The sequence below is a fragment of the Gigantopelta aegis genome, chromosome 2 (genome assembly GCF_016097555.1).
Source record: "Gigantopelta aegis isolate Gae_Host chromosome 2, Gae_host_genome, whole genome shotgun sequence".
Lineage (NCBI taxonomy): Eukaryota > Metazoa > Mollusca > Gastropoda > Neomphalida > Peltospiridae > Gigantopelta > Gigantopelta aegis.
The window spans coordinates 49,649,721-49,677,425 of NC_054700.1; the positions used below are offsets into that span (position 1 = coordinate 49,649,721).

The following is a 27,705-nucleotide window of genomic DNA, read 5'->3' on the forward strand; positions in this document are numbered from 1 at the left end:
GGCAATGTAAGATAAAAGATATAAGATAAACTTTACTGAATCTAAACATTCCACATTTGGAACGGGATGCAAAACTGTAATACTTGTACAAGCATGGCACCAGACAAACAGTGAATAGTTTGTGAAATATCTATTTTCTAATGAGCTAGGGTCTATAATTCATTAAACTTATTTACAATTCTTTCGTCTACTATTCAATACAGTCGGGGCACAACAATGCAGCATATACCTTTTACAAATCTAATATAATACCTGAAAAAGAATTAAACAGGAGGGGACAAAAATCATTTTTAAAAATGTAATGCTTTGACACGTACCGAATATTAATTCATCGTGAGTCAAGTGGATTCGATAATTTTAAGGAATAAACAAAAACGACTGGTAAAATTAATGGTTTTATGGGTTTTAAAATTTTTGTCCGATCTTTATTGTTAATGAACATGTTCCCAAACTGTGAAGCAAAACCTCACTAAGATATAGCTAATGAACGACAAGCAGGCGACAACAAATCGGACTGCACAATCAAACCATATACATCATCATAATAATATGTAAGCACGGTAAAAAAACACATTTTGTATTGTATGATACCGGAGAATCGGCCGAAATGTTCCGAATGGAAATTAAACCCCTAATCGAGATATCTCGCATATTTCCGGAAAGAGGCGAAAATATAAAAACTTCCGCTTTGATGTTCAGTGTTCTTGTTCTATTTTGTGCTATTTTATTTAAAACATGGGCAAGTTAAACATATTTGTAATAGTTTTAGCTAATCCTCAAGCGGTATATTTGGCTGGTCAGGTTGTGCAGGGACATGTCACGGTCGAACTTAATGAGGAAATGAAAATGAGAGGTGAAGCTTCAAAACATGATAGAGCGCACTGCTGCCCTGTGATGAACTTGTACTTCGTTATTTTTTGTAAATAATTTCAGTTTGGTTTGACATAAGAAGAAAGGTAAAAGTGTTTTGGAAATCACAAAAATACTATTTATATGTGCAATTTACAAAGCAATCGGCTAAGAAATAAGTTGTAGTAAATTTGGGTACAGGCTAAAACGGAACCGTGCCAAAACGGAACCATTTTTGTTGGCGAAAACGGAACCGATCATGGCTAAAACGGCACCATATATAAATATATATAACTTATCTTATTTTTAATTTCAGTATTAGGGTTAGGGTTCAGAGCGATGAATAGGGGTTGGGGGGGGGGGGGGGGGGGGGGAATTCGGAAGTCTTTCCATGTAAATACGTAAATTAAGAGCGCCAAGTGCATTACTACCCCATCCCCCCTCCCCTGCCCCCTCTATGTCTGAATTTCTTTTGATTTTTGTTTTACATTGGTACACTTCACTCTTTGTACATACTTTGATGCCTAATATAATATTATATACCGACCTCAGTAGCGCTGTGGTTAAGTCATCAGTCTCCAGGCTGGTAGGTACTGGGTTCGGATTCCAGGCGAGACATGTGATTTTTAATTCAAGTAAAGACTCCAAATCTGAATGAGTGCTCAGTCGAGACATGGGTAGGTTTAAATCACTTGCTCCGACCAGTGATCCATAACTAGTTCAACAAAGGCCATGGTTTGTGCTATCCTCCCTGTGGGAATCGCAAATGAAAGATCTCTTGCTGCCTATCATAAAAGAGTTGCATATGTGGCAACAGCAGGTTTTCTCTAAAAACTGTGTCAGAATGACCATATGTTTGACGTCTAATAGCCAATAACACACAAACAACAAATTCATCAGTTAAGTCTGTTTCATTCCCAAACAAATTTTAATAAGACTATAAGACTTAAGTGTTAAACATTCTTTACAAACTTGTCAGAATGTGATTACTCAATCACGACAGTGGATTACGCAATGCCACGTTGATATTTAATCTTCACTCAATTTTATTACAAAGCAGGCATACATGGGCTCCCATTTTTATGTGTGTGGGGTTAAAGGGGGAGGCTGATTTTTTGCATGAATTAAATGAAAATGGGGGCATTCTGTGTCAAATGAATCATTTCTAGGACTCACACTCAGATTTCAAACAAATTTGGTACACGTACGGTTGTCAGTGAGAAAACATCTGAACTAAAATTTTAGAAATGTAGATCAAAAGGCTGTAACATTTTTACTAATCAAGATAGATGAAAAAAAATTCAAATGATTTTTTAAAGGGACAGACCCTAGTTTTTAAACAGTTAGGCATATTTTCCACCTAGACCCTAGTTTTAACCCGTAAAATTGGACACTACATAACCATGGATTCCATAACCATTACTTATCACATGCACATGCATTTTTAAAAACACCATGATGACCAGAAATGCTTCGGTTGTACGGAAGTGGATAATCTAAAAAATAAAATATACGTAATGTTTGATTTCAGTGAAAATAAACGGCTCTAATAGTGAAAAATATGCCTTAGTGTTTAAAAACTAGGGTCGTCCATTTAAAGGTACTTTCACATTATTTCTCTAAATATGGATTATAAATGGAAATTAAATTAATTTGGAATACCAAGCCTCGCAACTGGATCACTCAAAATGTTTAATTGAACCATGATTGAGGGAATCCCATGACAACCATTGAGCAGCTTCATTTTAAAAAATTGGAACTCTTTTATGAGGAGTCTAAAACATACGACAAAATAGAGTATTGATAAGAGTTTTTAGACTATATATATATATATATACAGTGGACTCTGTGTAATCTGGATCTCTGCGTAAACCGGTCCATTTTTAAAGGGACACACCCTAGTTACGTTTATTTGTTAACCATTACGGCATTGTTTTTCGCTATTAACCCCCATTTTTCACAAATAAAATTGCACTTTACTTACATTTTATTATTTAGAATACACATTTCCATTCACCTGAAGTGCTTTTTGGTAATCCTGATGTTTGTAAAACCACGAAATGCATTTTTTTGCATTTTTTCACAAGACGTGTTGTCGAGAAAAAACCGTTAAGCAAGCGAGGTCCAATCTATTTTTAGAGGGGATATTTCCATTTCAATGTCACAGACGTTGGTATATCACGTGATCGTTATCATTTTGGTTCAGTTTGTTTTCTCGTGCACGGTTCGCGCAATCAACATCCGATTTGTTGTTGTTCATTTGTGAGATTTTTCTTCACAGTTCGTGAACATTTTCAGTAACAATAAAGTTCAGACAAGTAAGTGTCTCAATACAAAATGTTACAAACCCTTAAAACCAATAATTTTGCTAAGTCTTACGACATCTGGAGAGGGGATACAACCAGGACAGAACAGTTGGAACATGTCCAGGAGAGGTGAAACGAACGCACCCCAAGTCTGTGAAATTTGTCGTGACGTAGGCATTGTTGTGCTTCGAGCGACATCTACCGGTGACATCAGAATACTAACTTTCAAAATTATTTCAAGCAACTGGGACATGGGGATTCCCATGGTATTTATCGATATAAAACCTGCATTTTCACTCCATTTGATAAAAACGTGATCTAAGTGTGTTACAGGTTTGTAGATTAACCAAATTATAATTTATTTTCGCTGGATGGAACTAGGGTGTGCGGCTTTAAAGCCCCGTCCAGCTACCGTTTATCTCTTAGGTATAAATCTCTGCCTAATCCGTACTCTGTCTATTCCGGACTCCGGATCAAAAATCAAGAACGAAAGAACCGTTCATGCATTAATTACCCTGTCTACACCGGATTGGGATTTGGCTGAACGATGGGCTGCTTAATTAGTTGAACAATGATCGTCACTTGCCGAATAATCAGGACGCCATCGCAAGATCAAATACAAAATGTAATCACACTCGTGTGAAGTTTACTCTTATTGCGGTAGGCCGTTAGATCTGGATTTTGTATTCAAATAATTTTGTACATATGAATAAATAATGTTTTAGGAAATAAAATGAAATTTAACCTAGTGCAAATATTAGAACTACCAGAAACACGTTTAATATGCAGCCACTACTATTTTATGCAGAAAAATATATTTGATATGTAATTACAATCGTTAAAAAGTCTTTTTTAGTGGATAACATCTTAAAAATTGCAGCAAACTCAGGAATGTCCCTTTAGGTATATTTTTTATGTCTGTGAAATAATCGATTGCAAATCTGGCTTGTATGACTGTATTTCCTAACCATCCATTGGGTTCAAATGTCATTGTTGATCGCGAGTTGTTGATCATTCAAGAACCATAACTCTGGATGAACTCTTTCTAAACCGGTTCTCTATGTAAACTGGACTATTTCAACGGTGCGAAGTGAGTCCGGTTTAGACAGAGACCACTGTATATATATATACGACAGCCATGTAATGTACCCTTGAATTTTATATAGCTACCGTACACATAACCATTGCAGGCATATGTGCAGGCATTTTAGCAAGAGGGTTCTAGACTGAGGCGAGCAAAGTTTACAGGGGAAGGGGAGTGTGTCGAGACACGCTTGCCCGGAAAATTATTTAAAAAGAGTAAGGAAAATTTGCTTAAACAGGGTGTTGAGCAAGTGATTTTTTTTTCTCTTATACATTTATATATTTTTTTTTTTGGGAGGGGGGGAGGAGGGGGAGCGAAGGTTATTTTGTTTTTTAATGTGTTTGTTGTTGTTTTTAGTTTGTGTATTGTCCGTAGTTAGGTTAGTGTGTATTTATGCTCTCTTTCAGATAATCTCAGTAGCTGATAATTTGTGATTTTTATTTATTTTTATTCCTTATCAATATTACGCTATTCATATACGGTAGATGTCTATGAAAAATGTACTAGTACACAAAAGGGTCTGCAAGATTCATATTCAATCCCTCCTCCCCTGTACAGACCACACAATGTTCGTACTAAGTATGTATATTCCTCCTGTGGTTCTGTAATATGGATCAATCAAATATTTGTTTACCGCCTATATATATATTTCTGCTGTATATTTAGTCATCCCTCATTAGCGGAGGCCATATACACGGCCGTTGTATATATAGCCACTTCGTATATAAACACTCTAGTTTACAGTATTCTTTAAAGGTCCACAATCATGGCACATTATTAATACACAGTATATAAAACAAATACATAAACATTACAGTATTAAAAATAAAAAACAAAAACACCATCCCAGTTATTAATAAAGTGACTTTTTTAAAACGCTTGGGGGAAAAAACCCACTGCTCAGTCGATTTGACCCACATCAGACCTGTGACATGGCATCAGGTGTTCTGTTAGTAGGTTAACATGCCGACAGCAGAGAATGATTGTTCAGAAAACAGCTGATTCTTAACACACTAGTTTGGACATTTTGGTCTTAACACATTTGTACATCTTCTCTAATGGTACCTCGATTGGTGAGGAAGTGGTATATAAGCACGTTAACCTAGTTATCTACCTACCTGTGAAAAGCAGGACACAAATTCAGTCCCGACTTTTGAAAGTGGGATATTAACATTTGACTGATAAAAATATGTGTTCAGATCAGAACGCATTTAAAACAACAAGCAGAATAAATAACATTATTTTATTGATTACTATCACATAAAATAGGGATTTGAATTTATTGTCTTAAACAGATCAGTATGATGCAATGCAGGTATGAACACATACAAATAATAATATGATTTATCTTGCTACCTATACACCCATTACTACAATATTTGTTAAGTATTCAAAGCGGCGCGATTATTTCATAACACTTTCTGCAGTGTCCTAATTAGTCCCGTCATTGTTAAAGGGTGACCACTAGCAGACAGTAGGTATGATCGCATGCCGGTGTAGACAGTATAGGGGCAAGATCGTGCGCCGGTGTAGACAGAGCTAATTACTACATGAAAGGTTCTTTTGTTCTTGAATTTGCATCTGAAGTCCGGAATAGAAGGCATCCAGTGTCGACAGATTTTTTGGTTCCTAATAAATGAACGGTAGCTGAACGGGACTTTAAAACGATGCCGGTTTACACATACCCAATAATTTACGTGAACGGGCGATTGGCATGCTTGATGCTGGCATGTCGACAGAAGACGTTGCAAGGCATGTTGGGAGTTCTAGTCGAGCGATACAAAATCTTCGCGTAAGATATCGAACAACAGGAAGCACCAACGACCTGTGGACGTCTGCGTGTTACAACGCGTGGTCAAGACCGCTATATTATGAACACGCATTTGCGCAATCGATTCCAAACTGCCATTGCCACTGCTACTGCTGCTAACACACCTGGGCTTCATAATAACCGAATCAGTGGGCAAACTGTTCGTAATCGTCTGCGGGATAACGGTTTACATGCACGACGTCCTTACGTCGGATGCATTTTAACGCAACGTCATCGTCTTAATTGGGCACGTGTACACACTCGTTGGATACGGTGACGCTGGAATACCGTTCTTTTTTCGGATGAATCCAGATTTTCTTTACAACGTGGTGATGGCAGGGTGCGCGTCTACCGTAGGAGAAATGAACGCTATGCTGACTTGTGTTCTTGAACGAGATCGTTTCGGGGGTGGGGGTTGTGTCATGGTCTGGGCAGCCATTGCCCATGGTTATCGTTCACCACTAGTCGTCATTGATGGCAATTTAAATGCTCAACGTTACTGCGATGACATTCTCGCTCATCATGTCATTCCTGTGTTCCATAACAACGCCAACATCTCGATTTTTCAGCATGATAATGCCACCTCTCATACAGCTAGAGACACTGTAAATTTTCTTAGGACAAATAACACTGATTTTATTGATGACTGGCCCGCTAAAAGTCCTGATCTCAACCCCATCGAGCATGTCTGGGATAGTCTGGACAGACGATTGAGGCGTCGTCCCAACCCACCCGCTAACGTCAACGAACTTCATCAAGCGCTCATTCAGGAATGGAACAATATTCCACAGGCAGATATCAACACTTTAGTCAATTCTATGCACCTGCGATGCACTGCAGTAGTAAATTCAAGAGGTGGTCATACCCGTTATTAAGTGGGTGGGGTTTTTTTTTAACCCCTACCACACTTGGTCAAAATTTCTCCCAGTTTCTGTTAACCTATGGCCATGATTTTTGCACCAAACGATGCATCATGGAACACTTTTTAAACGCATATATAACAATTATTCCCCCGTTTTGTTTTCATCAAGTTATGTTCAAGCAAAGTTAGCGGAAGTTTCTTATTTTGTTTAGTATATTTGTTGTATCTGTGAAAATGTCCTCTTGAAATTGAATTTGAAAGAAGAGTCGTACCACTATATTATACACTGCCACCCATGCTCTGGTACCCTCCCCGCCTCCTCCCCCCTCACCCTTTTGAGCTCTAAAACAGAACAAAACAAAACAGATGTCATATTTATCGACCACCGTAAATAATTTTAGTAATTCCCAGGGATGAAGTGGTCACTGCAGATCTTATCCCATCGTGATGATTCTTTCCATTACACACGGGTTCTGCTTAAGAAACACTTCCATGCAAATCCTGTGATTGCCGGTTTGTTTAAAGTTAGGAAAAACTGCTGCGTTGATACATCCAAACACTAAACAATTGTTCACCATATTTTACATTTGAAAACTATCACCAAAAGAATATACCATCCATACAATTCAATTCAATATAATAAAATTTCCGCGTTTTAAAAATACACGTGTTCCACCTTCCCAGTAAAACGTTACTTGGCTGTTCAAGTTGACAGGCGTTTTGGCAAGTGACGGGGGGGAAATGCGACTTTGTATTGCGAATATATTAAAAACAGGTAAATGTTTTAAAATTTATTTTATTGATACTTCATATATATTGTAAAAGGTATATGTTCCTATCCTAAGCCAGCTGTAATAATTACCAATGGGATTATGGCATATTTTGCATAATAATGAATTTGACAAAGTGAAAAATTAAGGCAGTGTTTAGTTTATTCTGTGTACGACTAACAATAATTTTACCTGTACATGCACATGCAGGCCTAACTAGTTGGGATTGTCACTGTTTAAAATGCTTCTGTTGCTAAAATAAATTAATGTATCAGCTTATTAGGCCTATCATTTAGTACATGTTTTTATGATTTTTAATAATTTATTTTCATTGTTTTTGTTTTGATTTACCATTCTTCGCAGAGGTTGGTCAAGCATTCTCATTACACATGCAAGCTTGGCAAATTGTTTTAACACTGGTTATTCGGGGGGTGCCTGTCACGTGACTCGATGAATAATGTCTTGTACACCTCTTCGCTCCAAATATTTTTTCCTGCATTATGGACCGTCGATATAATTCAATTATTTTTACAAAATATCAATAAGTGGGTCATGGTTGTTATGTAGATGGTTAAATAAAGTACTTTTAGCGACAAATCAAGTATATTTTCAGATAATACTTTGTTAGGTGATTAATTAAGTCAACCATCTGTGACTGAGTGCCTTTAAAGGTCTTGAATAGACAAAATATATTGTACACCAAACTATGGAAGGTAACCCCCAAAAGGTTAGTTTGACATGACCGTTGACCGTGACCCCCAAAATATATTGTCACCTATTTTAAAAAACCCCAACTTTACTGGATGTACATGTACCTAGTATATATACTATACATGTATTGTAGAAGATTGCTTGAAAATAGCATTTAAGAGATAATATTTGAAGAAAGTTTTTGTTTGCAACCCTTATTTTTGCAAAAAATCGGTTACATTTTATTTTTTAGTAGAAATGTTATATAAATTAAGCATGCAGACAATTTCATTTTTGTATCATCCTGAGCACCAGCGATTCAAAACAGAATGATGTCAAATAATGGTATTATATTGCGAGTCACAGTGGTAGGACCCACCTGTCTTGTACCAAGGAATTGTACCTAGCTTTGTGATGTTCAATGCCATGAAGATGCGAGGACATGTTAGACAAGTCAAGATCTATTAAGAGCTTCTTATGGACTGTTTTGGGGATTGCATGTAGATGTAATAATATCACATTTTTGGTTTGTTACAGGGATTCGTCTCAAGTTTAAAGGACATGCTCGTGTTCATTGGTCGGAAACGCACAGTACAGGGTCTGGAAAGAATAGACGTACCCACACAAAACATTACAGTGCATCTGAGGACTATTTTGACAGCGAAATTCTCCTCTTTGGCAGATGTAAGGCTTAGTTTAGAATTTGATTACTTAATAATTATAAAGATATGAAAATTCTGTATTCTCGCTGGGTGAAAATTAAACAAGGGCTTGCTGCACGACCCCCCCCACCCCACCCCTCACCCCACCCCTCCCACATCCTTACCCCAGAAAAAAAATAGAAGAGAAAAAGAAGAAAAGAAAAAGTAAAGGAAAACCAAAACCCCTTATTTTAAAGTTATCCTCTAAAGTGGGATAACATTTCTCTGTTTTTATTTCTTCAGCAGTGTTTATATTATTTGGCACCCAAGATAACTGATTTTAATGATGAGTACCACCACTTCCGTTGTTTTTATAAGCAGTGAAAGAAATTTTTATAAAAAATTGCTGAATAAACTAATGACAATAAGTAAAAATCATCAGTTATGACCAATTAAATCTGCACTTGAGGACAAAATATCAGACGAGATTGGTGGACATAAATTACAGAATTACCATTTTGATCACATGACTAATTTCGTGCCAAATAAGTGGTTTTTCTGTAGGAAATTGCCAAAACTATAAAAATAAATTGTTTTCATTGCTCAAATGAAATATAACTTTTATTGTTTGTATCAAACATACAAATGGATACAGGTATGAGACACAATAGAGGCTGTTAAAAATTATGTTAAATTAAAAACTGTTGTAAGCTACTGAAGTTTTTTGTCAGTTAATTTTTCGTACACACCACAGCTTGTTTCCTTTGATGTCCAGAGTGCAGACTAATCAATTTTTTCAGTGGGTGAAAAAAGTGTTCATTTTGAAATAATGGAGCTGGTTGCTGTCAAATATAGTCGGATTCTGGAAATTAAAGATGGACGGATAAAAATAGGGGTTGGAGGAGGGGGATAAAAAAATGTAATAGCGGGCAACGGGCAACTCTATTAATGTGCCCCTATCCACGAAGGTTCAGGCACACCCACTACGGATTTAGCCTCTGACTTCGCCAGTGACCAACTCCGGAGCAGGAGGGGGGGATTGAGTTTGAGGTGGGCGGAATTTGGAAAAAAGGCATTTAGTAAAGTCAAACGCAAGCGCGGACCGAAAAGCAGACACTAAGCAAACTTCAAGTAACACCGAGTGGGAGCCGTGCTCTGATTGGCTAAAGTTGGATTCCTCGGTAAAAGTTGGCAAGTACTTGAGTCTACCTATGTTAACTGCGTATAAACATGTCTGGACTACAAAGTTAAGTCGAAAAGTAGTTTTGACTGCTCGACCGAAAAGGTTTTAAGGTGATTTGAGCAATTTAGACGGACTGCCGAAAATAAAAGGTTACCGACTGTTTACAAAAAAAATAAACAAAGTTTTTTGAGATGACGGCCTAAAAATTAAAGTCTAGTAAAGTCCATACTCACGGAGGCGAAGGAGGTTGGCAAAGGGGAGGACGTCATGGAGAGCCTATGAAGTTCGACGCGTCGAAATGCGGGATGGCTGGCCGGCATGAGGATGCTGCTATCGCCTTGGCTAGTGAGCGATACTCTTCCCCTGCTATGATCTTGATGATTCGATGGAGGGTCGGGTTATCCATTTCAGGGAGTAGCAGTCCTTGGTTGTATGTCCCTTTCCGGCGAACAGTGAAACAGAGTCCACGACCATCCCGCATTGTGACGCTGTGGACGCAGAAGTCTCCCTCTGTCGGGCTTGCTGGTAATGGTCTAAAAGCCGCGTGCTTCGGTTGCGTGAAGAGCTGCCTGACGTCCTCAATGTTGATCTTAATTAACTGGGAGTAGCGAGTTGACAGTTTGCCGGCCTTGAGTGACCATTCCCCAGTGTCCGTAGCAGGATTCGGCGGTTGTGTCGGAGGGCCTGGCTTGGCTGGTTGGTCGCCTGGTGAGGTGATTGCCTTCCGCTTGGCAACGACCACAGGTCGGGCCTGGGTCTCGACTGCGGCACTCTTCCGAGGTGGAGGTGGCATCGTAGGAGTCCCGGGAGCTGAAGTCTCTGGAGTTAAGGGGGGCGATTCCATCACCGCTTGGTTAAGTTCCGCCCCTGGCGAGTCGACGGCTGGGTCCGGCTGAGCTGGATCCGCTGGTCTCACTGGTGTTGATCAGTGCTGGGGGTGCACAACGGGAAAGGTCGCCTCCGGCAGTTGAGCTGCCGGTTTTGTCCTCTCCCAGTCCGCCGCCGGCAGTTGAGCTGCCGGTTTTGTCCTCCCCCGGTCCGCCCCTGGTGCGTCCGTCTTCCTCCTCCTTCTCTTCCTGGTTGGCTTCCATGGCCCGGTGTACGTGACGCGGTATTCCATTAATATTCCGTAGCTAGCAATGAGCCCCCCCAGGTGGGGGGGGGGGGTAACTCAAGAGAGCAGGCACACACGTCTAGCTTCATCGCTTGCGAACTCGGAGCAAAATGTAATAGCGGGGCACTGAGAGGACTGTAATTGATGAATGTTTTAGAAGTTAGTGCTAATGCTTCATTAGGGAACTTATGTAACTTGTTTGCTTTCAGGTGCACTTTTAAGGAAGTAAGTTCCAGTTACTTAAAAATAGTCAACAATGTATCTCACTAAGAAATTTAGCTATTTTCACTCATAGTAGAACAAAGTACATGTATCTTAAAAAATATTGTTGAAAAACCTGTATTGAAACAAATTTTGCTGCACATCGAATTAATTTTTTTAATATTTTGCTTTTTTATTGTCTCGAATATTTTGGCAGCTACATGTATAACTTATGAATTACATCAATAGTCTCCCACCATTTTTGCATGGATCAAATTTAGATATTTAAATTTTGTCGCCATTTTTCCTTTTAATTGAAAGGTTGATGTGGCCATTTTAAGAGAATGTTAATTTTTAAAAAAAGAAGGTAATTTATGGGAAGGGAATGATTAATAGTATAATAATACATTTAGGCTATTTGTTTAACAACACTCAGCACATTTTAAACTACGGCTATTTTGTGTCAAATTAACATGCTTATTTAGACCTTTCTGGCCTATAGGACAGTGACAGAGGAAAGATGCTGCCATCATATGGGCTACTTCTAATGGAAGTAAATGTTTTAACGACACACTCAACACATTTTATTTATGGTTATATGGTGTCAAACATATGGTTAAGGACCACACAGATATTGAGAGAAGAAACCTGCTGTCGCCACTTCATGGGCTACTCTTTTTCGATTAGCAGCAAGGGATCTTTTATATGCACCATCCCATAGACAGGATAGCACATACCACTGCCTTTGATGTACCAGTCGTGGTGCACTGGTTGGAGCGAGAAATAGCCCAATGGGTCCACTGATGGGGATCGACCCCAAACCGACTGCACATCGAGTGAGCACTTTACCACTGGCCTACGTTCCACCCCTTTCTTCTAATGAGTAGCAACAAGAGATCTTTTATATACACACATTATATACTCTTCAAAAAAAGAAACGCAAAAGGGTACAAATGGGTTATAACTCCGATTTTATGTTTCCTACCGGTTCATGCTTTGTGAATACAAGGTCATTGCATGTCCCAAACACATTCCCACGATTACATTCGATAAAACGCAGCTACTGTACAATAAAGTTCCAAAATGTGAATATTCGCAAAAATGCAGCCACGTGCAAACCATGTCACCACTGCATGTGCGTTGTCTGCACGTGCAACATGAACACCGACAGTATAAAAGTGCAGGGTGTTCGCTTGCCTGGCCTCTGTATCTGGCCGACAGTTGACAATCCAGGACATGCCACGTCTCAGTGAACCGCAGAGAAACAATGCCATCGGCCGACTAGACGCAGGCGAATCCAGAACGGCCGTTGCCAGGGCATTCCATGTGTCCCCAAGCACCATCTCCAGACTGTGGGACCGTTACCAGCAACATGGATCAACACGTGACCTCCCTAGATCCGGTCGACCACGGGTCACTACCCCCGGGCAGGACCGCTACATCCGGGTACGCCACCTTCGGGAACGATTGACTACTGCCACCTCCACAGCCGCAGCAATACCAGGTTTGAGCAGGATATCCGACCAGACCGTACGGAACCGCCTACGTGAGGTAGGAATTCGTGCCAGACGTCCAGTTCGAGGTGTCATCTTAACACTACAACACCGTCGACTCCGACTGCAGTGGTGCCAGATTCATCGACAATGGCCTCAACTGCGATGGAGACAGGTGTGGTTCAGTGAGGAGTCCCGATTTCTGCTCCGACGTCATAATGGAAGATGTCGCGTGTATAGGCGTCGTGGTGAACGTTATGCGGCAAACTGCGTGCAGGAAGTGGACAGATTCGGCGGGGGTAGTGTCATGGTGTGGGCAGCCATCTCACACACTGGCAGAACTGACCTGGTCCACGTGCAGGGCAACCTGAATGCACAGGGCTACATTGACCAGATCCTCCGGCCACACATCGTTCCAGTTATGGCCAACGCCAACGCAGTGTTCCAACATGACAACGCCAGGCCTCACACAGCACGTCTCACAACGGCTTTCCTACAGAACAACAACATTAATGTCCTTCCTTGGCCATCGATATCACCGGATTTGAACCCAATTGAGCATCTATGGGACGAGTTGGACCGACGCCTCCGACAGCGACAACCACAGCCCCAGACCCTGCCCGAGCTGGCAGCAGCCTTGCAGGCCGAGTGGGCCACCATCCTCCGGGACGTCATCCGTACTCTGGTTGCTTCAATGGGCAGGCGGTGCCAGGCAGTTGTCAACACACGCGGAGGCCACACCCGGTATTGACTCCAGATGACCTTGACCTTGGTGGTGTGTCCTATCATTTACTCACAATGGACTAGAGTGAATTGTGAACAATCCTGCAACATTTGGTAATTATCGGACTCACCATTCAATAATTAAATCAATTCTCCAAATGTTACTACAATGTGGTTTTGCGTTTCTTCTTTTGAAGAGTATATATATATTTTGCCAAGGGCTTTAGATTGCATCAAAGTCAAGGGGATAAATGTTGTTGCTAAAATAATGATGCCCAAATTAAGTACAAACATGCTGACCTCAAAACCACTGAAATGTTAAGTTTAATTACATTAAAATAACATCAGGGCTTCTAGATATGGTAGCCCCACTCCCATGACTAGTGATATTCAAATGGGTCAAATGTTACAGTTAAGTCTATGTTGTACAGATGAATAATCCTGCCCCCACCCCAACCCCCCAAAGTTCTGTCTCCCTCTTTAGGTGGTATATCTGATTATTACTATTATTTAGTAAAATTGTATTAATAAAGTAAAGTAGGGCTAGTAAATTTTTTAAATCACTGATTCCATGGCTAGTGGATTTTATAAAAATTCTAGAAGCCCTGTAACGTGAAATGCATTTCAGAATATTGACAACTCTCCAGCAGTTGCTTAGATACCAAATAAAATGTGCTGTCTTGTATGTGTACGTGGTCTCTTCATCAATGACATGTAATATATATTCCAACAGGGCCAAAACAAGAGGGTCAAGATTTTTTGCATCCTGTTGGACGACACAGTTATCCATTTGCTTTCCAGCTGCCACCTAATCTCCCATCATCATTTGAAGGTGCACATGGTTTTGTCCGATACCACTTCGATGGAGTAATTGATAAACCATGGAAGTTTGACCACAAGACTAAAGCAGCATTCACAGTAATAAGTCACCTGGATTTGAACCAAGATCCTTCTGCTTTGGTAAGGAGAGTTGCATACTACCAAATCAAATCCCAGACGACAATAGTAACATATGTGGCTAAAACTCTATGTTGGAGGTCAAGCTGCTCAATTCTGAGATAACAGGCACACATGTAGCGTCTATGACTACCTAGTTCCGCACAAAATTCGAAAACTTTTTTTTTTTACATGTTTCAAGCACAAGGATAGTTGACACATTGGAACTAGATGAAATAGAATTGCATATATTTTTTGCCCAGATTAAACCTTTTTTTTTACAACCAACACCTTCACATTTATCACCAATCACAGGACTTGTGGGGTTCATTTCTCTATCAAAAGTTGGGTGTACCTCGAACTTTGACCCAGCCGGAAGTTATTTGGTTTAGTACTACCTATAGGGCATCAAAATAAGTCTTTAATGGTCATTCATGTTAATAGGAGGTTACCACATGTCAACAAATTCAATTAAACAATCGTATTCAGCTAAAACTACACCTAAGTTTCAATCAACTGAATGTTATTTAGATACACATACATGTACCATGTCAAAATTACCAAATGTGTGACATCCAATCAATGTGCTCTAGTGGTATCATTAAACAAAACAAACTTTAACTTTTCCTTTCATGTGACATAAAAATTGTATTTGACAAAAATCCTATGTTCATTAATTAATTTCAGTGTTGTCATTAAGAATAAAAATAGCAGGTGAAAATTAAATTATAGACGCCCATTAATCACGATGCGGAAAAAGACCCGATGGAGAATAATTAATGTTTAGGTAATTTTTATGTGGGTGGAGTGACAAGGGTACTGATTAGGGTCCTTCCCAGAACATTTAAATATCATGTTATTTGCTCAGAGATTCATTTTTAATCATGTTTCACGAATAAATTTCCATTACAGTTGTGTACTATGACCCATCAATGTACAAAATATTTTACAATCTTGATTTATTATTTTTGATTCATTGTATCAAGAATATCAATAAAAGGCCCATGGGCCTAAACGATCACCTGAGTAAATTTTTGACCCCCACCTACCACTCCCATGGAATGCACCATACCCATTTTCCAGGGGAAGGGTGTGTGTGTGTGTGTTTAGGTTTGTGCATGCGTGTTGTGTTGTGTGCGTGTGTGTGTGTGTGTGTCAAAATGACCAAATTCATGATTTTGTTGTTGGAAATGGTCTAGTAGTTGTCCAAGAAATTACAGTATAAATGCATTTTTAAAATATAACACTCTAGTAAACTTCACCCTTCCTCAGGCACAAACAGGCAGGACTTAAGATTGCACCAAAACTGAGGCGGTTAGGGTGTGCCCGAATTAAGTACAATCATTCTAACCTCAAAATCATGGAACGTTAAGCTGAATATGTACTAGCTAATATTAATAACATAATTATTTCGCTAAAAAGATCTTAGTGTGCTCAGAACAGACAAAAAGCCTGTGGTGCCCAAATTAGTGAGATGTAAAGCCTTGACGGGGGACACAGCACCGTGTTCTAGCTGAGTGGAAATAAAAAGAAATACCCCAAAAATGAAAAAACTCCAGAAAAGCAACAACAAAAAAGAGAAGGAAAAAGACTTTGTGAAAAAATCTACCCCTTATTTTGTATCTGGTAAAAAAAAAAAAGGTGGTACAATAAACAAGCTGACAAGCTGACACATCTTTTATGTTGTTAAAACGGAGATATTGTCAGTCTGACATTTATTGAATCACCGGCATTTGTTTTGGTGAACCAATCAGTTTTAAAACTTTTTCAATAAAGATTTCAATATATCTGAAAAATAATAAAGATTTTTTGTAAGTGGTCCCGTAATGTGGGATAACATATTTCTGTTCTTTTTATTTCTATCTTCTTCGAATGAATCGATAGCATGATATCGTTAGCCAATAAAAGTAGTTTTGTTTTGTAAGGACGGCGTATATATTATTTACATGTAGCACCCAGGATAAATTATTTTAATGATGAACACTACCACTCATCTTCTTTTTTTCAGTGTGTAAAAAAAAAGTGTGCATTTTGAAATAGTGGAGCTGGGTGCTGTAAAATATAGTAGGATGCAGGAAAATAAAGAAGGGGTAAAAAATGAAAGCTGAGTGTTAAACACAATAGCGGAGCAGCAAGAACACCGACTGACAACATTCATAAAATAAACAATTTAAAAAAATGATAAAATCATCTTCTGACTTTTACATATATATGAAGACTGTTCAATTATAAATATCATTTCTGGAAGTAGAGGAGAGGATTTTTAAACATGGCTTTGTGCCAAATGGCTGACTGTACTCAATGAAAGGCCAGGAACCATTGTTTATTGGAAGCACGATACCCGGCACCAAATGATTTGATAGCTGGCGACAAATTGACAGGTGCCGTCTATTGATGACATTCCTGAATATGATTTTGGTTAGAAGGCTACATGTGTGAAGTAAGCAAGTAATATAATAAGCACGCATGTATAAACCAAAATAATCTAATCAATCTGAAATGTCGAAATAAATTATTTTTATCCTATATCTTACCCATGATATCCATGTCATAAACCCATGTGATAATTTACTTTATTAACCCGGTTAATAATGGTATGCAAATTTTCAAGGTCTCTAGGTAATGTGTTGCTGTGGATGGGTCATTTGCTTACAAGCCAACGAGACCAGTGTACTTGAGCGTAACGTTTTCAAAGATTTGTTTAAAATGTGTGACGTCAAACTAATCTGTGCTAATCGTGATGACGTCATATTATCGATGGTGGCGACTTTAGTACTGTGATTTACTAAAACATTAATTAAAATGTTATTTTAGAAGTGTTATAGGATAAATAGAATTCGCTACTTGTGTTTTTTAATATGTAAAATATCAACCTCGTCTAGTTAATCAGTATTTATCTCGGCAGAGCCTCAACAAATACCGATTAACATAGACTCGGTTGATATTATAATAAAAATTAAATAATTACATATTAAAAAATACTTGTGACGAATCCCCTGTGTAAAATGGCCAAATGTGCATGTTACAATAACCAATGAAATGCTGGTTTGTTATGACAGAACTGCTTATTTGTGTTGCAGCAACCATTGCAAGGACAGAATTCAAAGACCTTGTGCTGTCTGTGTTGTGCAAGTGGACCAATCAGTGCTGTTTTTAGACTCGACCGACGAGGCTATGTTCCAGGGGAAGCAATCAGTATCAATGCTGAGGTGGACAACAAATCCAACAGACAGATGGATTCCTCCTTTGTCAGTCTCAATCTGGTATATAATTCAAATATGTAAATACAATTCATATCTCAATATTTTGTGATTTTCGTTGTGGTTAAAACAATCAAAATTATTATCAAATTAGCTGTCACAATCAGCTGTCAATTCCTCAAAATGACTGCGACATTCAGCCATTGTTGTCTAGCGAAAATACTTGCTGAAAACCACTTTGAACTCAAAATTCCCAGGTATGTTCCATTGAAAAACTAAACACTAAAGATGCCATACTCTGAATCAATCTATTTCCTGTCTTCTGTTATTATTTCCGAATCCGATGAGTGCTATGTGCAAAACAACAGGAATTATGAATTGGGGAATGCACTGTGTACAGTATGTCGACTGACATGATGTCTTGCTTGCAGTAATCAGAAGGTTAAAGGATAAGGCTGAACAGTGGAGCATTCGAACAAAACTGGTTGTATGTGTGTGTAGTTATTAAACATTGAGACAAAAAATACATTTATATTGGGGTTGTTTTTTTACTTCAATTTTATGTTTTGCATTTCTGCTGGAGAGAGAGCTTCTAGAATTTTTATAAAATCCACTAGCCATGGGATCAATAATTTTTAAAATTTACTAGCCATGATTAAAAATCCACTAGCCCTGGTTTACTTTAAAGTAAATACAATTTTACAAATAGTAATAATCAAATGTGTCACCTAAAGATGGAGACAGAGCTTAAAAACACTGAGATTGGGGAGGCAGGAGTGGGGCCAAGATATTCATATTTACAAAATAGACTTAAATGCAGCATTTGACAACTTTTTGTCACTAGCCATTGGGCATGGTTATAATAGTTATTTACTAGCCCGACATTGAATATCACTAGCCATGGGAGTGGGGCTACCATAATCTAGAAGGCTTGTGGAGCTACAAAATACCAGAGAAGAGTAAAATGAACTTTGAAAGAGTTATAGCTGTGTAATGTAGGAAGCCAGTTGATGAAGTTTGACTGTATGCACATGTTTTTTTGTGAGTTGTTACATGAATTTTTGTTTCAGGTCACTATCTTTCATGCTACTACCAAATCAAGGACCGTGTCACGACAGGTGGCTAAGATTAGTCACGGGCTGATTGAACCGGGGGACACTGATATCTGGGTTGCTAATCGAGACCGCCTCGTCTTACCCCCTCTGCCACCATCATACCTTAGGGGATGCACGATTATTGATATTCAATACATTCTTGAGGTAAGAGTTGTTTTTGTTTCTCCTTTCAGTTGCCTATAACCTTCTGACTACTGCAGGTGAGATATCTCACCCTACATCACACAAGTTGACATGCTGTACACTGTATGTGCATTCTCCAATTCATATTTCCCGCCTTTTCTGACACGGCACTCACCGGGAAATAGGTTAATTGACAGTATGGCAGCTTTAATGTTTCTTTTTTTCAATGGAAAATACCTTGGAATTTTGAGTTGCAACAGTGGGTTTTTTTTTGCAAGTATTTTCACTTGACAACAATAGCAGAATGTCAGGGTCATTTTCAGGAATCGATAGCTGATTGTGACAGCTAATTTGATAATGAATTTGACCATTTTACCAACAATGAAAATCATGAAATATTGGGATATGAATCGTAGTTCGTTTCCCAAAAGTTTTGGTCAGAAAAACTCAGTTATTGGGAATAATGGACATAATGCCTGTAAGTAAATGCAGCTTTTTCGATTTTTGTTTTTGCCTTTTTTTAATCAACATTAACCTTCAGACTACTGGATTAATTTTTTTACAAAAACCAAGTTGAGTGGGTACAAGTTTATAACTTTTACTCACATATTTTCACTTAAATGCTTTATAAATACATAAAATAAAGTTCATGTTTGAATCAGTAAGTATTATTTTTGTGGGTATGTTTCTAATTTTATGATATTTTTGATCAGCATTGTCTTTACTCAGATCTGCTAACAGAGAAGGTGTGTTAATTGAATGAACAGTAATAGATCATATTTCAGTCCAATTCAGTCATTGGTAAATGTATTTGATGTTCATTTTTCAGTTTCACGTTGACCCCTCAGGACCAAGTTTTGACCTTATTGTTCCACTTGAGGTGCTTGTGGGGACTGTTCCACTTTATTCCATTGTGCAACAGAATCCACCGATGTTTCCACCGCAACCAAATCTGCCCTTCTTACCACCACCGATGCCAGCTGAAGTGCCAGGACCTTCGACTGGATTTGAAAAGAGCTATCGCCCTTCAGAAGAGGTTCCCCAGGCTCCATTCCATGCTGCTGGGCCTTCAGTGTCATCAGACATTCCCAATATGCGTAAGTATTGTAGATATGAAAAGTCTATTTCCAAAATGCAATGTTTTGGAGTTATAACAGTGAAGATGTTCTGATATTAGTATAACTCATCAATACAACAATAAAGTTTATGTCAAAACACAATATTTATATGCCCATTGAACAGAATGTTAAAACTGTGTTGCAGCAAAATCATGTATCACAATTAGCATATTCATGACATTAATAGTTACTAATAATACCATGTACTAAGGTGTCATTAAACAAACATTATAATCCTTTATGTGCACATTCTCACAGCACTACAGTTTTAATGTGTCGGTCATGGCACACTGATTGGAAAAAACCCCAATGGTGTTACCCAGGCCCTAATCATGAATTTAAAAAGTGAGAGAAGTGACTTCTCCATTCTCTGGAGAAGGGGAGGGAGTTTGATAAAAATAGGCAAATTGAACATTGATCGGTACATTTTGTTTTGTTTTGTTTTGTTAAGTTCTGCATTCATTTGAAGAGGCTCCGAATTAGACACTCAGCTCGAATCATAATATTTTGTTATCAAATACATCTAGTAATAAAAGTTAGGCAACACTATTAACTATTTTCATTAAAATGCGAACATGTCATTGTTACACTAAAATGAAAATAATAATGAGTCTTTTCTGTAATTACTAAAATGAATTTGGCCGACAACTACACTATGCTTGACTGGTCCGATGAGGTGATGTAGTCTGGTGCCAAAGTAAAACTACAGACTGACAAGGTGTTACGTAAGCTGTGACTCTACACAAGTCTGTGTTTTGACATCGCTTATTAGAATATTATGGTGACTTCGACTTCTCACTACTGCGATTAACTTGATTAAAAGATCCTCCATTTTGCCAGCTAGAATAGGGCCTGCGTTACCAAAGATTTCGATTATACAATTACTCTCATTTGACCCTAGTTGTATTCAGGGCTAACCTATTGTTTCTACGAGATGGTCAACACCATTTTGCTCAACCTATGAGCAGGACACTTTCCTGGGTTCTCGAATGTGCTAGCAGACATGTTGTCTAGGCCATCAGCTTCTCAAGCCATGGAGTAGATGCTACATCCAGAAGTGTTCCGATGGGCCTGTCAGAACCTTGGATGTCACATGTAGACCTGTTCAGTCGTCAGCTCAGGGTGTACGTCTTAGCAGTTCCGGATCCGGAAGCCATAGGTCTTGACGTACTGGCCATCAGTTGGGAAGGACTAGACACATATGCATTCCCTCCACCAGTACTACTTCCCAGAGGGCTACAGCAGTTCCACCAGTTCCGTTGTTGACTGCTCCTCATCCCTCCGATGTGGCGGAATCGTGTCTGGTATGTCGATCTACTACCTCTCGCGGGTCCAGATCCTGTGCTGCTACCCATCTGGAATCGACTGCTGCTTCATCCCACGTCGAGATGTCACCATCCCAATCCACACTTGTTCCAGCTACACGTGTGGATCTTATCTTCGAGGGATTGAAGAAGAAGAGTTCCTCTTCCAAGTCCTCAGAGGCTTTACTGAAATCTCATCAGGCATCAGAGAATGTCCTATGGCTCTGCTGTCATCAATGGTGTATCTGTAACAAGCTCAAGCCTCAGACAATTCGTGTTGAGAAGTTGGCGGAGTTTCTCCTGTATTTCGGAAACATCTTGAAGCTCAAGGGATCGCTGATAGCTGGCTGCATCTCGGTTCTTGATACAGTCCGGGATTCCCCATTGGGTTCAAGTTGGCGCTAGTACCAGATATGCATGCTATGATCCGAGGGTTTAAACAAGAAGACCAGATTCAACAGTTTTGTCCTCCAGCATGGGACCTGAGTCTTGTCCGGTGACAGGACTTTTGTCAGGATAACATTAGCCTTTTTACACAGCACATCGGCAACATGTTTCTACCCTATTGGGGCTGTTTAGTTCAATGTTCTGACAGATGCACCCATAGCATTGTTGCTATTTCTAACTCCAATTGCATGGTCAGTTACCTAACACCAGCATCCCCAGTGGCTACGCTGACCTACTCTGTCAGAACCCTGCAGGTAATGGATGACCTGTTCTTGGTTCTCACAAACCTGGGACTGCATCCTCCATTCATCTGAAGGATGTAACCATCACTGCTGCTGTTACTGACATCACAGGTATGGTCCATTCTGGGCATCCTTAGTGGAGTGGGGCAAACCATGGCCTAATCTTCTACTTTGTCAGAATACTTCCATGTGGAGAAGACGAATGCATCCTCAGAGCATGGAACTTGCCGCCTACTGCTGAATGCTGCATTTGTTTGAGGTCAGGTGAAGTAGAAAAGCAATGGAGAACACTTGGGGATGTTTTCTCTCTTAAGAATACTCAAGGGTTTATAACCACCCTGCCTCCCTGCTACCATTTCTCTGTGTGAAAGAAGGAAGTTACAGTCACATGACCAGAACAGAAAGGAAACTCATTGGAAGAATTGTAGGCCATCCCATTGGCTGTTGAGATGTTCGGACCAGACTAATATCCTCAGGGGTGCATTTGTTTGAGGTCAGGTGAAGAATTCTTAAAAGGAAGCACTCAAAGTTTTCTCCATACTGTATTTTCTTCTGTATTATGCACACTTTTGTTTTCTTAAAATACAGGTTAAAAATGGGGGTGCACATTATACATAACAACAGACAAAATTATCTTCTAAAAATGTCCAGTGATCACCCACAGAAAAAACTTAGTTGATCAGTAGGTTATTGCCAGTGGTCATTACAACGAAACGTCAAAACCCTCATGAAAATCACTTTTCACTTGTGATGGTTGTAATAAATGTAAAATAAATGTATAAACGCATCCATACCTTGCCAAAAGAGTGCATTTATACCCTGACCAAACCAGAATTCTGTCGAAACCGGCCAAGTCCCATATGGCCCCCGAATTTTATAAATTCTAAAATGCGATCCTCTAAACACCAGGGGCCTAATTCACAAAGCTCTCTTACCGGCCTCGGTGGCATCGTGGTTAGGCCATCGGTCTACAGGCTGGTAGGTACTGGGTTCAGATCCCAGTCGAGGCATGGGATTTTTAATCCAGATACAGACTCCAAACCCTGAGTGAGTGCTCCGCAAGGGTCAATGGGTAGGTGTAAACCACTTGCACTGACCAGTGATCCATAACTGGTTCAACAAAGGCCATGGTCTATGCTAACCTGCCTGTGGGAAGCACAAATAAAAGATCAATTGCTGCCAGTCGTAAAAGAGTAGCCTATGTGGCGACAGCGGGTTTCCTCTAAAAAACAGTGTCAGAATTACCATATGTTTGACGTCCAATAGCCGATGATAAGATGAAAAATCAATGTGCTCTAGTGGCGTCGTTAAATAAAACAAACTTCACAAAGCTCTCTTAGGCTCTGTTAGACACCAAAGCATCCTCTTTGCAAGTCCGATCCCAGTCGGTGAGCCCATTGGGCTATTTCTCGTTCCAGCCAGTGCACCACAACTGGTATATCAAATTTGGGCTGTGGTATGTACTACCCTGTCTATGGGATGGTGCATATAAAAGAACCCTTGCTGCTAATCGAAAAGAGTAGTCCATGAAGTGGCGACAGCAAGTTTCCTCTCTCTATATCTATGTGGTCCTTAACCATATGTCTGACGCCATATAACCGTAAATAAAATGTGTTGAGTGCGTCATTAAATAAAACATTTCTTTCTTTCTTTTTCCTTCGCAAGTCTGTTTGCATTGCACTGCGATATCATAAAGTTGCGAGAGTTTAGTGAATTAGGTCCCAGATTCTGTCTAAATCGGATAAATATCAGGTCCCTGGTGAGATCCAGTTTAGATAGCTTTCACTTTATTTATTAAAAAAAATAAAAAAATAAAGTGAAAGTTATAAATTTGTATACCCACCACCCCAACATTGTTTTTTGTCAAAAGTAATCCAGTAGTCAGAAGGTTGAGGTGTGATGAATTATAGGTTCTTGGTAGACCATTGTTCCACCACCCGATTCAGCCAGCGCTCTAAAGTCATAGGATGAATGGTCCTGTCATATAAAGATCCCCTGCTGCTGTTGTCCAGATAATATATTAGACACCAAAACGTAATTGGTATGTGGGCAATCAGTCAATAGAGCATTCACTTGAGGTACTCTGGTTACAGGATCTAATCTCCTTGGTGGATGCATTCTCTGATCAAGTGTTTTCCTATTACAACCAGTGCCCCATGACTGGTGTATCAAAAAAAGGAAGGAAGGAAATGTTTTATTAAACGACGCACTCAACACATTTTATTTATGGTTGTATGGCATCAGACATATGGTTAAGGACCACACAGATATAGAGAAATGAAACCCGCTGTCGCCACTTCATGGGCTATTCTTTTCGATTAGCAGCAAGGGATCTTTTATATGCACCATCCCACAGACAGAATAGTACATACCACAGCCTTTGTTAAACCAGTTGTGGAACACTGGCCAGAACGAGAAATAGCCCAATGGGCCCACCGATGGAGTGGTATATCAAAGACTGTGGTATGCGTTGTCCTGTCCATAGGAAAATGGATAAAAAAACATAACTTGCTGCTAATGGAAAAATGTGGGTTTCCTCTGAAAACTATCAGTTAAAATTACCAAATGTTACACATGTAGTAGACAATGGTTAGTAAATCAATATGCCCTAATTGTGTCGTTAAACAAAACAATGGTTTAGATAGTCATTGAACAAATATTCCTTTCCTTTCATTTCCATTCATTAATTAACTACTGATTCAGTGGCCACTAATTTGTTTCTGCTGAGGTGTTGTTAAACATTCATTCTTCATTGGTTATCACACTCAGTACAGCACATACCATGTATCATGGCCTTTAAACGTCAGTTTTACATTGTATACAATGTCATGTAATATTTTGACATGAAAATTGAAAATTGTTCATCTAAAAAATGAGAAAAAACCCCTGATATTATCTTATTTTTAGTTTGATGAATGAGTGCTGCAAGTCACAATTTTGATAGGATTGTTGAGTCCTAAAAAATAGTAACCTGATTTGTTTGTTCTATGTTTTCACAGCTCCACCGTCCTATTCAGAATGTGTGTTTGGCAAGGTGAACATCAAAGACGAGGGTGACGATGAACACACGCGTGGAAACCTTGATTACGCACCAGTGTACACCTACTACGACTGGGGCCACACACCATCTGCACCGCCGCCGGAACCTCAACATCAGTGAGGCGTCACAGTGGAACACACAAAACGAGAAATTATCCCAGAACTCTATTATTAATGTATTAACCTTCTGAACAAAATTGCAACAGTTACGGTAGTCTTAATTACAGTGGACTGTCTAAAGTGAATTCATGTACAGAGTGCTGGATTAGACAGACATCACCCAAGCTAAAGTCACTGAACTTAGATTCAGTGATTGTACTGGTTTGGATAGAGTCCACAGTAATTAGTTCAAAAAACAACATAATATACCCTTTCAGGGAACATTTTGCTTTCAAAATCTAGATAAAGGATATTTTTAGTCGGTTTATAACTCCAATTGAAAATTTATTAGCAATTACTGTTTAATGTTTTAAAATTGTGTTGCAATCTCTGTTACTGTATTTGCGTGCTTATATCCAAGAGGTTCAGGCAATCTCTAAAACTTACGTAGCGAATCGTGACGCGAACTGAACAAAAATGTCCCTTCCTTTTATATATTGTACATAATGTTATACTACGTGTTCCAGAAATGATTAGATATGTGTGGGGTGAGATGGGAGACAGTTTTGGGTGGTTTTTTATAAATTTATAAATTATATAAAATTATAATCATAGAGTTAATTTGTATAGTTCTATGTTTTTTTACTTACACTTGGAAAATATTGTTAGTGCCTTTGAAGCCATATTTAATCATCATTTCTGGAACAGAATATAATATTTTATATACAAACGGCTTTGTATACTAAATTTACTGGACATTATTGTTAAGTTCAATATTGTATATACATGTACATAAGTATATTTTCATATGGGTATGTACCTTGAAAATTGACCAGGGGTGCACAAAATATCTCACTAGTTCGCCAGCCTAATACCAGTCGAAATTTACCGGTCCGTGGGACGGGATTTAGCTCAGTCGGTTAATTAAGTGCTCGCTTGAGGTGCTTGCGTAGCAGAATCGAACCAACTCTGTGTATCCATTCAACTGATTGGGTTTTTTTTTTGTTCCAACCAATGCAACAACTGGTCAAAGGTCATGGTATGTGCTTTCCTGTTTGTGTGAAAGTGCGTACAAAAGATCAGATGGAAAATGTAATAGGTTTCTTCTGATGACTACTTATCAGAATTACCAAATGTTTAACATCCAGTAGGCGATGATTAATTAACCAATGAGCTCTAGTGGTGTCGTTAAACAAAACAAAATTTAACTTCTACTTGTCTATGAAACAAGAGCACAGTATTGTAGGTAGTACTAAACCAAATAACTTCCGGCTGGGTCAAAGTTATCCGTTATCCCAGAAATGAACAGCTTAACCCCCAAGTTTTTCTGAGGGGTGGTAGTATTTATATCTGTAGCGTTTATTTTGATTGATACGCTACAGGTAGGAGTTTTAGCCACATATGTCACTATTGTCGTCTATGGGATTTGATTTGGTAGTATACACCCTGTATACACAAGCTTCACTTCAAATGATCGTCAAGTGAAATCAAACCATGTTAAGACTTTATTCCAAATTGTAATTTAAAATGGGGGTGAAACAAGAAGTTTGTTTTGTTTAATGACACCACTAGACATAGAACTTAAACGAGGTCATCATATCAGAAACTAATAAGCTTAAGTTGTAGGATCAGCTGAAATAATGTTTTTGACGAATCTTGGTGTTATGTAGCTTACAGACATCTTTAATTTAGTAAAACAAAAATGTCAGTAACATGCATGCTAACTAACTAGTGTTGTTGCTATCCTTTTGGTTTAATCATTAATATGTAACCATTGTTGTACCTTCAGTTAAACTCAGACAAAACAATCGCACAAAAGCTTTTTGGAACAGTCTGTTGTATGTCTCTTTAAATTTAATGTCATGTAATATTAGCATCTTGTGCGACCTCGCTAAATTTCCTGACATTTTATGCTCACTAACATTTCCTGATTTACAGTACCGGTACATACAGAAGATATATGATGATGTACATATTTTGTGACTGTTCGTAACAAACAGTTAAAATTGTAACATGGAATGCTTTCCTTTGTTTGTGACTCAAAAAGAAAAAGAGGTTGGACTGTTGGTTACATCTTTTAAGTCCATCAAATATTTACTTGCATCTGGCTAGCAAACTAGTACTTTCTGCATCCCTGATTGGAATATAAACTGTGAAATTCCAGAGTGGAACACCCATTTTTGGGTTGTATTATTGTATGGCATTGTCCGTCCGTCCGTACATCCGTCTGTTAACTTTTTTTTGTCCTGACTATATCTTGCATACAGGCCCATCAAATCTTACATGTAGGAACAACTTGGGATGGTGGTGTGTCACATACTATTACTAGGTCACTGTGATCTACTTTTCACGGTCT

At 38.9% G+C, this 27,705-nt stretch overlaps 1 protein-coding gene across 1 annotated transcript; it reads left to right on the forward strand.

Annotated features, from left to right (window-relative positions):
• Positions 1-699: 699 nt before the first annotated feature.
• LOC121386611 (arrestin domain-containing protein 3-like) lies at positions 700-27,659 on the forward strand. Its single transcript, XM_041517571.1, has 7 exons — positions 700-853; positions 8,909-9,055; positions 14,460-14,686; positions 17,743-17,925; positions 18,933-19,121; positions 19,930-20,197; positions 25,211-27,659. Exons 1-7 carry the CDS (start codon positions 736-738, stop codon positions 25,369-25,371), a joined length of 1,293 nt encoding a protein of 430 aa, XP_041373505.1. The 5' UTR covers positions 700-735; the 3' UTR covers positions 25,372-27,659.
• Positions 27,660-27,705: the final 46 nt, after the last annotated feature.